Below are 17076 nucleotides of genomic sequence, written 5' to 3' on the forward strand. Positions count from 1 at the left end.
AGCCATCAGAGAGCTTGGCCAATGTAGTGATTCACTGTTTAAAGTTTTACGTGCTTTAAACTTTTAGTGCTGAATCACTCAATTGGCTGATATTTACATAAACTGACAGCTTTGCTGCTGGTGATCTGACTTTAATGAGAAATGGTTCTTTTTTATTTCAGGTTTCAAAATAAATTTTATTCAAAACTTTATTCAAATGTCTGTGCACAAGAGATTATAGATTTGTAAATGAGTGTCGGTGGGTTTTGCAACTGGTCTCTTTATGAGTGAAAAGTGGTTGAAAAGTCATTCTGATTTCTGGTCATTTCTATTGTATTTATCCTGTAGTTTTGAAACTTCCTAAAATCATTCTTTTCATACCAGTAGCTTGTTCCTATTAAAAGCTGCAAGACTGAGGCAAACTAGTAATGAGGCCCCTCCTTGCAACCTTCAGTTCTAAGCACTTAACCACATTCCAGAACCAGGGGCGGCTCTAGCTTTTTTGCCACCCCAAGCATGGCAGGCAGGCTGCCTTTGGCGGCTTGCCTGCAGGAAGTCCACCGGTCCTGCGGCTTTGGCGTACCCGCCTCTGAACTGCCACCAAATCCATGGGACTGACACCCTTGCAGGGACCGGCAGGGCACTGCCCACAGCTTGCCGCCCCAGGCACACGCTTGGAGCGCTGGTGCCTGGAGCCGCTGCTCTCCAGAACTACCAAGGAGTTGGGAGAAAAGCTGGGTGAATCACTGAATCTAGAGGGCCTGAAGAGATCAAAGATGTGCAGGCACTTTTAGCAGCTGGTGGCACCACAATGGCCTAATAAAAGGGGAATCCTTCTCCTGTGGATACGATAAAGTTGAGTAGAGCAGAGCTCCCTTCCTACACAACCTCACACCAGGAGGAGAATGGACAGAGAGGACACAGAGAGCCAAGGAAAGGACATAGATGTGGGGCTGGAACCCAGTATTGCCAGTCTCAAACATCTGAAAATCATCAGTCAGCCCCCCACCCCCCCAAATGAAAAATCATGAGGTTTTGGGGGGGGGTTAAAGTAAATAAAATACATCTGTGTATATGTGTGTGTGTTTTAATATTTGCCTTCTGCTTCCTGAGCCCTTAGTTTGCAATCAGTTCACATTTCCAAGCTTTTCTCTGCAACCACAAAGGCCAGAAACTCTCATTTAAAAAAGATATGCCAAAATTCTCATGCAATCTCTTTATTCTAGCAGCGGGGACTCTAGGGAAAACACCCATCATAGAAGACCTACAATAAAAAAGCCCAGAAGAGCATTCAGTTGGGGAATCAAGCAGTAGGGTTAGCAATGTGGAACCAGCACAGCCTGCAGTCTGGTCCCAATAAGGAGTGTAAGGTTCTTGGGAGGCTACGGGCAAGAACGAGGCCCACACACACTGTGAGTTATTGGCTTTAATGAAGGTAAAGTGACACACCCGCAACAGGGACTCCTGGCATTGCTGTCATGGAGGTGGGGAACCCAGCGCACCGAAGCTCGGCCTGGTTTGGAGTCCAAAGGCGGGATCAGGATCATGCAGTTATATATACAAAACACAAACACAGCTCATACAGAAGCAAATAGGGGCTTTCCACAGGAAGTGTATGCCCTTTGGCTAAAAGCCATGCAAACTGCTTCTAACCAGTTCAAAGCAGGTTATAACTGGCGTGCCGTGTCCTACAGTGACCGGCCGCCGAGAAAGCGGAACTACCCTAGCTAGGCCGTAACACAGTCTTCCACGGTTCCCTACAAGGAGGCTGGCTGGAGGGCCAGGATAGGGGAATTTACAGGCAGGGCCGGCGCTACCATTTAGGCAACCTAGGCAATGGCCTAGGGCACCAGAATTTTTGGGGGGTGCTATTTTGCCGGGGGGGTGGCACACGGGTCCGGTGGACCTACCGCAGTCATGCCAGCGGACGGTCCGCTGTTGGAAAGGCTCCGGTGGAGCTGCCGCAGTCATTTCGGCGGACCTACCGCAGTCATGCCTGCGGCAGGTCCACCGGAGCCTTTAGACCACCGGACCGCCCACCGGCATCACTGCGGCAGCTCCACTGGAGCCTTTCCAGCAGCGGACCGTCCGCTGGCATGACTGCGGTAGGTCCACCAGACCCGCGGGGGGTGGCGAAATGGCCGTCCGCCTAGGGCGTCAGAAACCCTGGCGCCACTCCTGTTTACAGGGAGGTAAAATAAGCATCATGCAGAGAGTCAGTAGCAGAGCCAGGATTAGCACTCAGAGCTAGCTGATATCTACCCCATTCTCATTCTTTCAGCCCACACTGTCCCGTTGTGTAGTCTATGTGTAAACTGCTGTGAGCGCATGCGCGCGCGCGCGCACACACACACACACACACACACACACACACACACACACACACAGAGTAAAGAAAAACTATTTTTATTTAATATGTAACAAAATCTTTGGAATGCACAAATACTTTACCTTGGCTCTAATAGTGTGAGCTCTTTGAAAAAAAAATATGGAAAAAATAAATATTAATTTGCATGCATCCAGCTGCCTTTCAACTAGAAGAACCACAGGCCTTCAGAATGGAAACTGCCTACTATATCATCTAGTCTAACCTCACAATGAAGGATAACTATCCCAGGGTGCTGTATATTATAATACATGCAGGGAGGAATCCCTTTACTCCTCTTTGAATTTCAGCCACATATGGGTTGGAAAAAGAGATTCTCTTCTGTGCCACGGAAGGAACACATTCTCCAAGTGAAGATATAATACATAATCTATTTGTAATTCTAACTGTTCATCTTTTAAAGTAACAGGTTAGAAATTAAGGGATTTAGTGTCCATTCCCCTTCCCCCACATCCCATGACTTTCTTATATTAAGAACATAATGTATACCAAAATTTTCAGACTGGAAATGATTTTAGTTTTATATGCTATGCTACAGAGTAACTTATGCCTTTGAGGGCTACAGATAAACTGCACCTCATTTTTTTTCCTTAACTGTGAAAGCTAGTTTTGTAGTTTGCAAGCAGATACCTGTAGAAAGAATTTTAACCATTATTAACGAGAATGACTTATTTTATTCAAAGCATAGTTTAACAGCACTTACAATTAAGACTGGGGTGGGGGTTTTATTCTCTGCAAACATTGTAAGATCCACAAAGACCTTATTGACATTGTGTCATTGTGAAGTAACATAGCTCTGCTCTCAAGCAACCACACTGGAAAATAACATAGGCCTCAACTATGAGGGAATTTGCCCTACTTTAGTTACAGCTATTGTGGCATATCTCAAGGGTAGACAGGCAAGACTGCTATACATTTATGCATAAGCTCAAACTAGATGACTATAATGGTCCCTTCTATTTTATAATCTGTGATTTTCTGCAGTGCAACTTGACATTGAGAAGAGCTGAACCAGTGCAAACCATTTATTGCAGTTTTACCTGTCTACACTAGGGGACTGCACTGGTGCAGCTATCCTGGTGTTTGGTCACCCATGGCTGAAATCCCCTGTACAGGCAAGGCCTTATTTTTGTCTGAATCCTCAAATTAAGTCACAGCACTCTGGAGATGAGAATCTGTCCTCCCCCTATTCTCTGCTTCAGAGGTTACAAAATATTCAGGATTTCAGTTTGCATATATGAAAACTTTAGGAGGATAATCAGGCTTATTTCAGAATTTCATGAAACTGTATTTTTTATCCCAAACAAAGTCATGGGACATTCTTCTTGCTTGTGCACCATACAGTAGCTATTAATATAACTGGTCTAAGGATTATGTTTGCAATATTGGAACCAAAGGTTCAAATTGCTGCAAGGGTAATCAACAACCAGACAACCAGGTCACAGTATGTTGCGCAGCAATGGAAGTATTAACTTAAAACAGCCTGGCACACCCTTACTAATATGAAAATCACCATGGGAAAATCTTGGGGGTTTAACATCTCATGCAAAGAATCTTCATCCACTGTATAAAACTCATTATCTGCCTCTGAGGAGTAAAGGATATCCTCAGAGGCAGATAATGAGTTTTATATAGTGGATGAATATTCTTTGCATGAGATGTTAAACCCCCAAGATTTTCCCATGGTGATTTTCATATTAGTAAGGGTGTGACAGGCTGTTTTAAGTTAATACTTCCATTGCTGCGCAACATACTGTGAGCTGGTTGTCAGCCTGGATACTGGCCTTCCACCCCAGAAATGACAGTATGTAAAAAGTGATTTTGGATCTTTTAAATTGAAAGGTACTATATAAAAAGGTATGATATTATTAAGTTTAAGAAAATTAACCGTTAGTCTGCCACAATCACTTACTTCTTCAAAACAGTGTGTACTCCTGACTTTAAGTGTTCTAACTGGAAGTGACACCAGTGATCTCCCTGAGTTTTATTGACAGTTATAAGACTTTTTCCTTTAAACAATTATCCCTAATAGATGGCTGCTTCTGCTGCAGAGATCAACCAAACCCGCCACATGATGCCCGAGTCAAGTAGACAAGTTGGTAGCAATTGTGACAAAAACATTGTTTGAATTTACCTATTATTTAAGACATGTACATTCTCCATCCAGTGAGTCAGGCAGAAATCTCTTCTCAGCAACTATGAAATTTGATCCATAATGATATTCTGATGGGTTAATACTGAATCATTAGGATCTACAGTACGGGGTGTAATAAATGTGTAATTTTTCCTTCTAGTGGCTACAGCCTGCTATTGGTTCTATCTACAGAAATTATTCCTTTAGGTCACGTGGTGAGCTTTGTGCTTTGCTCCTGCAAGTCTAGGTTAAAATCCAGCTAACAATTCAAGATCATTGAGGAATAAACAAAGAAGATACATTTTACATTTATTCCTCATCTAATTTTTAGTGATTTTGTGACTCATAAATAAGAGTTTATATACTAATTTAAAGGAGAGTCCTTGCTGCATATTGTTGGAAATGGGGATTGTATAGAAAAAGACAATTCTGAAATCAGGTTATTTAATAGTAAATCTAGAGCTGGATTCAAAGCTTACTGAAAACAATGGGAAAAAATGCCTCCTGAATTCAATGGGCTTTGGATCAGGCCATTAAACAAAGGAAGAGTCCTAATTTTTTTAATATTTATCAGGCTTGATTGCAAATCCATGTACAGTATATATGTCAGGAAGGAAATATGTTACTTAAGCCATTCAGACACCAAAAGCAAACAGAAATTTTAGAAGATTTAGTTTTATGTAATGCTATGATTTTCTTTCCAAAAATGTCAGTTAAATGCTTGAGGGCATAGCCTCCTCTAGATGCATGTCTAATTTCCAATGAACTAATAGGAGTTACTCTACACACCTGTAGGAAAGCGAGTCCATGTCCCTTAGGTGGGCATACTGTATTTTACTTGCAAATCAGTGACAAATTATTTTCTTCTTATTTTAATTCTAATTCTATTTTCAGCCTACATTGGCTCTATTATCAGTCAAGATTAAACTGGAGCAAATGTGAAAACTGCTGCAAATGTGAAAAGTGTCCTGTGGAATAATAAATTGTATTTTCTATACTATAAAACCCTTATCTGAGAGAACAAGAGTACCACTGCCCTTTATCAGAGCCCTTCCAAGGCAGAAAACTCTATGCTGAAAGTGAAGAACACAGATTATCATTTCTAGTTATAATTAATCATAATTTATGTCATCACCCAATGTCAAAATTCATCTTTTAAAAGAGGCATAGCAATAAATATGGCAGCATAATAGGAATAGAATTTAAATTTGAGAGAGATTTACATGTGATTATGCCAGTTTCATGGAGGATAGGGCCATCACTGGCTATTAGCCACGATTGTCATGGATGCAGTGCCATGCTCTGGGTGTCCCTCAGCCTCTGCCTGCCAGAAGCTGGAAGTAGATGACAGGGGATAGATTACTCAATGCTTATCCAGTTCTGTTCATTCCCTTTGAAGCACTTGGCACTGGCCACTGTCAGAAGACAAGATACTGGGCTAGATGGACCACTAGTCTGACCCAGTATGGCCGTTCGTAGGTTCGGTTAATTTCTCACAAACTAGGTCCTGTTGGAAAAGTGTGCAAATCAACTTATGTGCTGGATTTCAGGAATTTTTTGCCAACTTAGAAAATACGGACCAGTCCAATGAGAAAGGCTCCTACTGATTTCAAGGACAGTTGAATCAGGCCCTGAATGAATTTCTTCCTTTTCCAAACCTGTTTTTCAAATTTCTGGACACTTAAAGAACCACCTCACTGATTTCAGTTCAAATGGATAACTATAAAGGGAGTGGGTCTCTTCTGTCCATGAACGTGACACTTAGGTGCATAACCCCCATTAGAGTTAACAAAAGTTGCCTACAGCTTTGCAGGGACATGGATGAGGGTTGCAAGAGAGCAGAGCTAAGACAGGTCAAGGGCTGATGAACATGCTGCCTTGTTAGGAATCATTCAGTGATATGTAATATGTCAAAGGGAGCAGACTCTGCAGAGTGAATGGCCAGCAAACACTGTGCCCAGGGCTTTTTATGTCAAGCAGCTGAGTGTGGTTCCCAGGAAACATTCTTTCACACTCAACTTCTCAACACAACTGCAGTGCCTGCTTCTTTCAGCTGTGTCTCTGGCTGGGTGTCATAATAGCCTCTATTATCACATTCCCTATGGTCAGCTCTTCTGTACGCTTGTAAAGCAGTACTCCAAGGTGGCAACAGGAGTATCTTGAAATGATAACAGTGTTCCATGTGCACACTGTTAGCTTGGGCAGGTTAGGCCTGACCACTTCTCTCTCATGCCATCTGGATGTTCTGCCCCCTCTGCACACTCCACTTTCCCCCCTGCTCACAAGCTCTCAGATCAGGGAGGATATAGAGATCTGCTCACGTTGCTTAGCACTGCGTACTTTTCTCCAAACTATGCAGAAACTTCTCTGTGCAAGTGGGGCCCAATATTCCTCTCAATTGCTTCAATTAAAAGAATTGGGCCCATGATAAGCTAACTCTGAACACTTGGTTTTCAGAGCACCATACTTTTCAACAGCGTGCACCAATACATGGCACAAAGACATCTTTAGGACCTGGAGCCACAAGGGCCCTACTTTCATTTACATCAAAGTCACTTTACATGATTCTGGCAGGGTATAGAATCCTTAAAGAAGGAGTAAATTACATTTACAGTCACTTCAAGGCCCCTTTATATGAAAAAAAAGCAGCATAAAGTGGCTGTAGGATGAATGAGAATCATGCCCCTAAAGGTTTTCTAATACCCTGATCCAGACAGAATCCTCAAAAGGGAACATTTTAAACAGGTATTTTAGAGGCGAGCTCAATCAGGTGATCTGAAAGTGCAAGAAACTGTTTCTTTTCAGTTCTTTGGAAGAAAAACTCCAGAATTAGACACTGAAAATACTGTAAGTTTAAAAAATAAATCTTTCCACCTTCTGCGGAAAGTGATATTTATGCAATGGCAGCCTTCAACTAGACAGCAACATCTGACAGATTACAAGTGATACAAAATTCAGTAGCCAATTTTCTGCATATCTTAGCACAAAATAGCTCATGTCGTTCATGAATGCATTTCTTTCCAGTTGCATTCCGTTTTCCTTCGGCAATTAAGTACTTTTCTACTCACCCTGTCTAACAAGAGTTGGCAAGAGCCAAAAACTGCATTGTTTCGGAGGGGCATAATAGTTTGTTATGCTTTCATCTTGTCTTTTATTCTAGTGCTCTTCATATCACAGCTTTTTCACTCCAAGCTACAATAGATTCTCTCTCTTTACCCTGGATGCTCTCTCTCATTCAGCACCTTTGCCCCTTGGATGCTCCTTCTCAGTCTGCTCCTCTGCCCCTTGGATGTTCCCTTGCACTCAGCTCTCATGCTCAATTCTTGCCTTCACAGATCAATTCTTTGTAGCCTCTGCTACCTCCTGATTGAAACAACATCACCACAGAGATCCCTCTGCATGCCACAGCATTACACACAAATATTATTTTTCTCCATCAGTGAAAACTACAAAATAGATACTACTCTGCGTCTGAACCCTTGCCATCTTGACACTAACATGTTGAGCATAACACTATGGCTAAATGCAAACATTGAAAGATCTGTGGTGCCTTTCAACTTTGAAAGCATTTAATATAGGGGAGGAAAGTGCTGCGGAATTCACTCTGGAAATGAAGACACCCAGTTGTTCCCCAATATATGTGATCCTTCAGATTTAACTGCTTGAATTAAATTGACATTGCCCTCCTCTCACGTTTTATATCAGTGTAACTCAATTAACTTCCGTATAAATACTCCTGATTTACATCAGTGTATGAGAGAAGAAAACTGGGTGCAAAGTATTAAACATGAGTGACTAAACGGACTGTAAGACCGGTACTCTGCTGAACACAGCACTACATCTGTAGTTGTGCTGTTGTGTTATCACTGAAAAGACTTTCAACAAAAAAAAATAAATTAAAATCAGAATATCTTGGACCAATCATTTCTAGAAGAGATTGGGCCTGATTCTCCTGTCACTTACATTGCATTTGTGCCAGTGTGACTTTATTAACTTTGTGGAGTTACTCCTGATTTCCACAGTGTAACTGAAATCAGAATCAGGCACCATATATCTGGTACTAACAAGCTTGGATAAAATTAAGAAAGGGAAATTTTAGGTAAAAAAAATCCAGCAGTAAGAGCTATTGGACTATCTCCTACGGAAACCAGTGGAAGACGGATTGCTTAGGACATTAAAACTAGATTGGACACAACCTACACAATCATGAATGAATAAACCTGTAATGGCAGAAAGGTGGACAAAATTATTTAACAGGTCTTCCTCAACTCTAGATTCTATGTTTCTGTGTTTACTCTTCAAACTAATGCTATGATTAACTAAAATTAAACTGCAAAACAGTAGCTGTCTTTTACAGTATCCCACTACAGAAGGTAACAGTCGAAGCTGTGAAAATACAAATGCTGAAGTTATCAGCAATAGTAATACTAGATCTAAAAATACTATACTGAGCTACCTTAGAATATTTTAAATATTGGGTAAAACTTGCTCTAGTTATACCACCTGCATTACTATTATATTAAATAATTTAATTATTTTATAATAATGCAAGATAGGCCACTTGGGATGTCTTCTATTAATTTCAGCATTACAGGATCAGATTTCCCTCCCCCCCCGGGAGCGAAAAATCAATGTAAGAGAAAACTCCACACTGAAACTGCAAAACTGTTAACTATGTAATCCACTAAACTTTCCTTGTTAAACAACTGGTCTCCTTCCATCTACCCAATCCAAGTCAAAATGAACAAAAAGGAGTACTGTACATCACAAGCAAAGCAACTAACTCAGTGCCTCAGTAACAGAATATTAGACGGGTAGATAATTTCCAATGCTGCATAACAGAATACAAGAACACTTAGTGATTGCCACATTATTCAGCAGATATTATCTGATTATAGATGAACATACTAGTTGTTAAAACTAGAAACTGATACCTTAATACGTTAGAGTCATTTATGTCTCTAAGAACCAAATATTCAACTGCAGATGGAAATGTTCTGATCCTCATATATATGATTATGGAGCTCAACATACACATCTTATATGGAAGAAAAAATATTTTACATATAACAACTTAACGTTGGAAACGTTTGTGTCACTAATTTTACAGTCTTCCAAACCAATAGAATTTTATATAGCAGGTTCTATCCAAATTCTAAATTAATGTTAACAGTAACAGTATTTTAACATTCTTCCTTCATTCTCAGATGTAAACATGATTAGTCAAGTAATCATCAACAAACCATTTTTAAGAGACTGAGGTCTTCAAACTGCACCCATTTCAATGAATGCTAGAACTGTAGGCAAATCTGTCACTCAAAACTTTTTACCCTGTTCAATAAGGAAAAAAACCTACATATGAAAGGAGTTCACATCTATTCGAGACAGGAAAAAATCTGTACAGCAAGCACTATGTACATTTAGCGTGAAGTAGGAATGTTTTAGAAAACTATAATACATCATCAACAGTTAGTTACAATTATTAATCATAATTATTCATTTTTTAAATAATTTCTTTTAAAAATACTGTATGTTTACTATTTTGAACAGGCTTTTTGCAGGAAGGGAATTCAAGTTGAAATTACAAACATAACTAATAGGATAGCTGAGGGTATTTATATCTCCCAGCCCAGTTACAAACACTTGATTTCTAATAGGATAGCTGAGGGTATTTATATCTCCCAGCCCAGTTACAAACACTTGATTTCTAATAGGAGTTCTTTAAATCTGGTTTAAGTTACTTAAAATAAATGGACTAAAACATCCTGCCATGAGGGCAGAGGACTGGACTCGATGACCTCTCGAGGTTCCTTCCAGTTCTAGAGTCTATGAGTCCATGACAAGGGTGCACTGCAATTATGCTAAGTAATATGAAAATCTCTATGAGCTAAAATAACTGGAAGGAAGTTAAACATTTACCAACAAAAGTAAATATTAATTTTAATCAAAATAATTAAGTTGTTGCTTATACCAAAAACAAGTTCAGGTTTTTTTTAATTTAAAAACAGTTTATTATGTACCAGTAAACACAGATAGTATGGAATTTTAATTATGATTCTATATTTGATTGCTATTTATACTACGTAATAGTTCAAAGACAATGAATCTTTCCCAATCTCTGTTCATGCTACTTGGGAAATGCCTTATTTTTATGACTAGTAAAACAGCTGCAGCTGGGTTGATTTTCTATATCCCTCCCCTTACTAGAAAAGGCATGAAAAGGAATATAAGCAACAACCCATTTTAAATGATCTATACTGAGTGGTTTGCACAGATTAATAACTCCTCATTCTCCTCTTAGCAAACAAGATTCCCAGCAGCAGCTCCTGGAGCGCTGGGCATTTTACTTACTGCACAGTCCCTATTTAAATGAGATGCCCCCAATGGCACCAATTTTGGAGGGAATGTGACACACCCCCAAAAAAAGGTTTTTGCACTTACTTAAAAGTTCCATAGGCCACCGAGCTACGGGGGCCATGACCCAACCACTTTTAAGCAGTGGTCCCCTACTAAATGTAGGGATGCTCCTAAATCATAACAACTGTTGCTCGAGTGGTCCAGAGCAGGGCACCAGCTGTGTGGTTGCACCAGTGAAATTTCACCTGGCTGGACCCCATTCGAGAGAGTGGCATTGCGATCTGGTGCAGGTGGTTGCAGTGCCACTGAAATTTGGCCTGGCTGCCCCTCCCTCCAGACAGTGGAGCACCCAGGCCAAAGGTGTTGTGACCTGTTGCAAGGGAAGTCTGTTCTGCAGGGCAGAGCACAGAGGGGTCCTCCAAGGACTCCACTCCTAGCAACACCGGCTCATGCACTGTGTGAGTAAAGGAGAGGGCAGACACCCGGGGTGAGGAAGACCTGGGTACCTGCAAGAGGGAAGGGGGGACTGGAATTTCCCCCCTCCCAGAAGTATCTGTATTGGGCTGCTGCCCCAGAACTGCATCAGAGGGTGCTCAAAAGGTCTGACAAGAAGTGGGCTAGACACGATCTACAACTGAAATACAGGCAAGAGGAGAGAGTGAGCAACTGCTGGGTCCCTGACCCCCATCCTGCAGACCCCCTGCCCAGAAGGCAGAAGGGCTCTGCAAGTGGCTCTAGAAGCAGCAGAAAGCAGGGGGTCGCATGCACAAAAGGGGCTGGGGATAAAGCATCTCAGCTCACCCTGAGCACGGCTGCAGGAAACCCATCAGGGCTGCACAAGAGCGGGTGCTGCAGCCCCCGAGCACCCGCGCTCACAGCCCAGCGGGCTCGGGGACTCAGGCAGGCTAGCGGAGAGAGACCAGGCGGTCCGGGCAGTGAGGCTAGTGCAGTGCCCGGGAGGGTGAGGGTGTTGGGGAGACCTGCAGGGAGATTTAGGTTCCCACGCAGGGGCACTGGAGGGATATAGAGGAAGAGACGGAGGTCGCTCGGGGCAGCGAGGACATGAGGAAGGGCAGAGGGGTCCAGGAACAGGGGGGTACATGGATAGGATTACAGGGGCATATGGAGGAGGATGCGGGGAGGATATAGGGGGCCAGGCAGAAAGGGGGCTATAGAAGTAGATTCTAGGGAGTGGGACATGAGCAAGGGGGGCGCTATAGGGGCAGGATGCGGATGCAGGGAGGATATAAGGGTCCGGGCACGGGGGGAAGGGAAACAGGGGTCAATTCTGGCTGAGGGCTGTGGGGGGGAGACAGGAGTCCAGGCAGGGAAGGATTCGGGGAAGGGGGGACGTGGGGCCCGGAGTCCTGACGTCCCCAACCAAGCGGCAGGCAAGAGATCTGCTGGGGGAGCCCCCGCCCGGGCTACGTACTGTGGGAGCCGTCAGGCGGCTGATGCTCTCCCCGAGCGAGTCCAGGTTGACCCGTCTCCTGCGCGGAGCCCTCCTGGCGGCGGCGGCGGCGGCGGCGAGCGGGTCCTGCGGGCCGGGCGGGCTGCGGCTGCCGTTCCAGCAGAGCCTGGACAGGGGACATTCGCCCTCCTCCTCCGGGCTGGTCTCCAGATAGTCCGAGCCCAGCGAGCTGAAGGACTCGGAGGAGATCTTCCGGCGGGCCATGCTGCTGCGGGCGCCGCGCGAGCATCAGATGGGCAGGGGCAGCGCGCCGGGGCTGCGGCGGGGCTCGGCCGGGCTGCGGGGAGGGGGACCCGCGGGGCGGCTCATGGCTGGAAGTTCATGGCCCAGCCCAGGTGCCTGCGGGTGGAGGGAGCGGGTCCGGGCTGCAGCCTGGCCCCGGCTCAGCGCCTCCCGCGCCCTGGCCAGAGGGTGCCGCGCGCTCCGCCTGGCTGGGCGGTTTTAAAGCAGATGCCGCCGCTGCCGCCGCCGCCGCTTCGCTCGGCTCCTGCCTCCCTCCCGCGCCCCCGCCCGCCGGAACCACGTGGGGTTGGGAGGCTTCGCCTCGCCTGTCGCCGCAGCCCGGGAGCCGCAAGGGCACTTTCCCGGGACTTCCCCCGGGCACCCCCTGGAGAGAACCGGCGCCCCCCCCCCGCGGGCTGTCAGTCCCCTCCCCCACGCCGGTGCGTCCGATGGCCGGAGTCTTCTGTCCCCCGGTGCATGCGATGGCCTCGGCTGCCAGCCCTCGCGCTCCTGGGCAGGTGCAGCCGGGGCTGGGACTTGCACCTTCCCCCGTGGCCTGCCTGCAGTGCCCAGCCGTGCGGAACTCGCCCTGCTCAGCCTGTGGCCCCCGGAGCCCATTACACGGCCCCAGCGCATGGGTCGGACTCCCCTCCCTGTGCGAACAATGCCCTGGTCTCTCAACTCCCCCATCCAGATAGTGCCCTGGGCTGCATCCCTCCCATACACACACATCCTATTCCCGTGGGCTGGGCCCGGTTCTGAATGAGGACGGGCTGAGGCGCCCTGCATCTGGCTGGGTGTCCTGAGGTGGCCCGTCTGTCCCCTAAAGTTTCAGACTCGTCCTCCCCTCTTGCCCTTCACAGGAGGCTAAGCCATGCCGGGGCTCCCTTCTGCCCAGTGGAGAAGGAATTGCCCCTGGCTGGCAGGAGCACAAACTGCAGACGCGATGCTGGATCCCACTTTCTGACATTATGGTCTTTAATGCTTAACTATGTGGTATGAACAAATGTACCAAAGAGAGAAAGAGCTGGGGAATATAGAGCTGGGGGCAATTGTTTCCCCACTGACCCGCTGGGTATCCCAGAAGGGCCAAACTTCTACAGTGCTGTTACTGCAGGGAGTGCAGTGATTTTATCCATGGTTTACGTTGAGAATGACAGCGAAGAATCAGGCCCCACGTGCATTGTGCTTGGTGTGAGTAGGGCAATGCTAATGAATTAGAGCATCTCTTCCTCTCGTTGTCTGGTCACCTGCCTTGCCGGATGGTGTTTCATCGCTTTGATTTAAAGTGGTTAAATGCTAATATATAATGTATAGATATGCCACATATTTATCATAAAGATATATTGAAAGCAAGTGCCTTCCGCGGCCATAGCAGGAAATAGTTTACATGTTGTAATAAACAAATTGAGTACATTTCAGAGGAAAGACTTACTGGAGGCTGCAAAAATTAGTTTAGTTTAAATCACACATCCAGCTGTTGGGTCCATCAGTTTCTCCATTTTTCTTATTTTGCCTTTCTTGGAAACTCTAGCTACAGGTGTTTGTTTATTTTTCAAATACATTTTTTCCCCGAGTCAGTACTGGACAGCTCCGTTTCTTGACAGTAAGATGTTTTCAGCTCTGCAACTAACTGCTAAAGAAGCAGACTTCTGTTACTTATCTTGCTAAGTGTTTTCTCCCAAAATAAGAACTTTCTGAATGTCACTCAAAAAGCTAAGAATTATGTAAAAACTTTTAAACAAAACAGTACGTTGTCATTAACTTTATTCAGTACAACAGTTCATTATTCCACTTTTGTACTAGCATCACATCCACTAACATCAATTATCAGAGGGGTAGCCGTGTTAGTCTGGATCTGTAAAAGCAGCAAAGAATCCTGTGGCACCTTATAGACTACCAGACATTTTGGAGCATGAGCTTTCCTGGGTGAATACCCACTTCGTCAGATGCATCTGAGGAAGTGGATATTCACCCAGGAAAGCTCATGTTCCAAAATGTCTGGTAGTCTATAAGGTGCCACAGGATTCTTTGCTGCTTTAACATCAATCAGGGAAGGAGGATATCTAGCTGGAGCAGAAGGAAACAATCCCATAGTTGGGAACCTCCTTCCAGATGGTGTCATGGCATCCTCTTGCATTGAGGGTACTCCTTCTGAGACAGGAACCCCAGTTACTAAGAAGAGCTGGGAAATAATAGTGAGGGGTTCAATTATTAGAAATCTAGATAGTTGGGTTTGTGATAAGGAGAACCACATGGTAAATTGTCTGCCAGATGTGAAGGTTGCAGATCTCATGAGTCATCTAGACAAACTTATGTGTAGTACTGGAGAAGATCCAGTGCTGTGGTACATATAAGTACCAATGACATAGGGAAAGGTAGGCGAGAAGTCCTGGAGGCCAAATTTAGACTGCTAGGTAAGAAATTGAAGTCCAGGACCTCCATGTTAGCTTTCTCTGAAATGCTTCCAGTTCCATCTGCAGAACCAGGAAGACAGGCAGAACTGCAGGGTCTCAATGCATAGATGAGATGATAATGCAGGGAAGAGGGTTTTAGGTTTATTAGGAATCGGGGACTCTTTTGGGAAAGGAGGAACCTATACAGGAAGGAGGAGCACCACCTAAACCAAAATGGAACCAGACTGCTGGCATGTACAGTTAAAAAGGGTGTAGGGGATTTTTAAAACTAAGAGCTGGGGGAAAGTCAATAGCTGTGGAGGAGCACACAGTTTGGGCAGAGAGATCTCTTAGGGATAAATATATTAAAAAGGGAACTCTATATACTAGTAAAGAGGATAGGAAAGAAGTTGGTAAAGTACAGGTAGGAATTAGTGAGGAATAGTCAAACTTAAGTTCCATTTAAATATAACACATGAAGGGAAGCAAAATCTGTTTTCTGATAGCCAGTTGTGGCTTACCTCATCTAAAGCCCCTGGCTAGTGTGGCATTGATCTGGTGTCCTTGTCTGGTGTGAGAGGCCTTCACCCAGATATTCTGTCTCCTCTGAGCCCATGAGCCCCCTCACTAACGGGGTTAGTTTCCGTGCGGATGGTTGCTGCTCTGCTGCTTTAGGATCTCCCCAATCACCTTCAGTCTCAACCCGATATTATAGGGTAGGCAAGGGTGGTTGCAAGGCCAGCTCAGCACATTTCAGTGTGGCCCTCCACTTCTAATCATACCTTGGCCACTGGGTAGGTGCATCACTGTGAATGCATTGGAGGTAGATAGGAGCCACCACCGTATCTGAAAACTCCACCAGACTTGTCTGGACAATAGTCTGGCTGCATCTGGAATCCACTAGGCCCATCCCTTGGGTGCTGTTGACGCATACTGATAGTAGCAGCTTGGCCAGGCCCCATTTCTGGGCTCTGAGGCCTGTTGTCCATGCCTGTCCATAGATGCAGTCCATAAAGGGACACTCTCACCTGAAATGCCCTTCTTGTCCACTTTCAAAGTACTAACACTAGTCACTTTGAGCTGGCTCACTTCCAGAGTAGTGGTCTTCCAGGTAAGGCATATTCCTCTGTTCAGGAGTCTTGGCCTCCCCTTCATCCTGCCCCAATGATCAGGTTCCTCCCTTTGGTCAGAGCTACTTCTTGCAGGGTCAGTCCATTTAGCATTTCTCAATCTTCCCTTTTAGCCTAGCCTCTGCTAGGGATCTGAGCATTACTTCCACAAATGCCTGACTTCTGTGGCAGTGAAGCTGAGTCCTCGGCGGACAGATAATTCTCCATGAGCATCTACCACCTCTGGCAGGGTCAATGGCCAATAGCTAAGACTATGATTTAGTCATGCTTTTAATAAAAGTAATGGGCAGGTCACAGACAAACAAAAATTCACAGCCTGGTGACCTGTCTATGATTTGTACTATAAATACCCCTGAATCTTAGATGGGGGCCCCTGCTGCTCTGGGGGATTCCTGGGGGAGCTGATATTCTGGGGAGCCCTCAGTGGAGCTGCTGGAAAGGTCTGGGGGATGCTGTGGGGGGCACTGCTCAAGGTGCCCAGGGAGGCCGCTGCTCTGGGGGGACCCTGGGGCCAGCAGCACCATGAGCTAGGGGCCACCACCCCTTGAACCACTGCCCTAGCAGTCCTCAAGACCACTGCAGGAGGTCTATATAATCACAATAGTATGCCGAAAGTGAATAAGGAAGTGTTATTTACCCCTTCACATAATACAAGAACTAGGTGTCACCTGATAAACTAATAGGGAGCTGGTTTAGAACAAAACAAAAGAAAGTACTTCTTCACAAAATACAAAGTCAACCTGTGGAGCTCATTGCCACAGGGTGCTGTGAAGGCCAAAAGTATCACTGGGTTCAAAAAAGAATTAAAGGAGTGCATCGTGGATAGGTCCATCAATTCTATTCGCCAAGATGATCAGGGATGCAACTCTATGCTCTGGGTGTCCCTAAACCTCCAACTTCCAGAAGCTGGGAGTAGATGACTGGGGATGAATCACTCAGAATTGCCCAGTTCTGTTCATTCCTTCTAAAGCATCTGGCACTGGCCACTGTCAAAGAGAGGA

The 17076-nt window shown here is 45.0% G+C and overlaps 1 protein-coding gene across 1 annotated transcript in view; it reads right to left on the reverse strand.

Annotated features, from left to right (window-relative positions):
- The window catches only part of GUCY1A2 (guanylate cyclase 1 soluble subunit alpha 2), a 285190-nt gene extending 272659 nt beyond the window's left edge, over positions 1–12531 (reverse strand). The window contains exon 1 of the mRNA XM_030560712.1: positions 12289–12531. Coding sequence (XP_030416572.1) covers positions 12289–12531 — 243 coding nt within the window. The remainder of the gene's footprint in view (positions 1–12288) is intronic.
- Positions 12532–17076: the final 4545 nt, after the last annotated feature.

The sequence above is a fragment of the Gopherus evgoodei genome, chromosome 1, assembly GCF_007399415.2.
Source record: "Gopherus evgoodei ecotype Sinaloan lineage chromosome 1, rGopEvg1_v1.p, whole genome shotgun sequence".
NCBI classification, from domain to species: domain Eukaryota; kingdom Metazoa; phylum Chordata; order Testudines; family Testudinidae; genus Gopherus; species Gopherus evgoodei.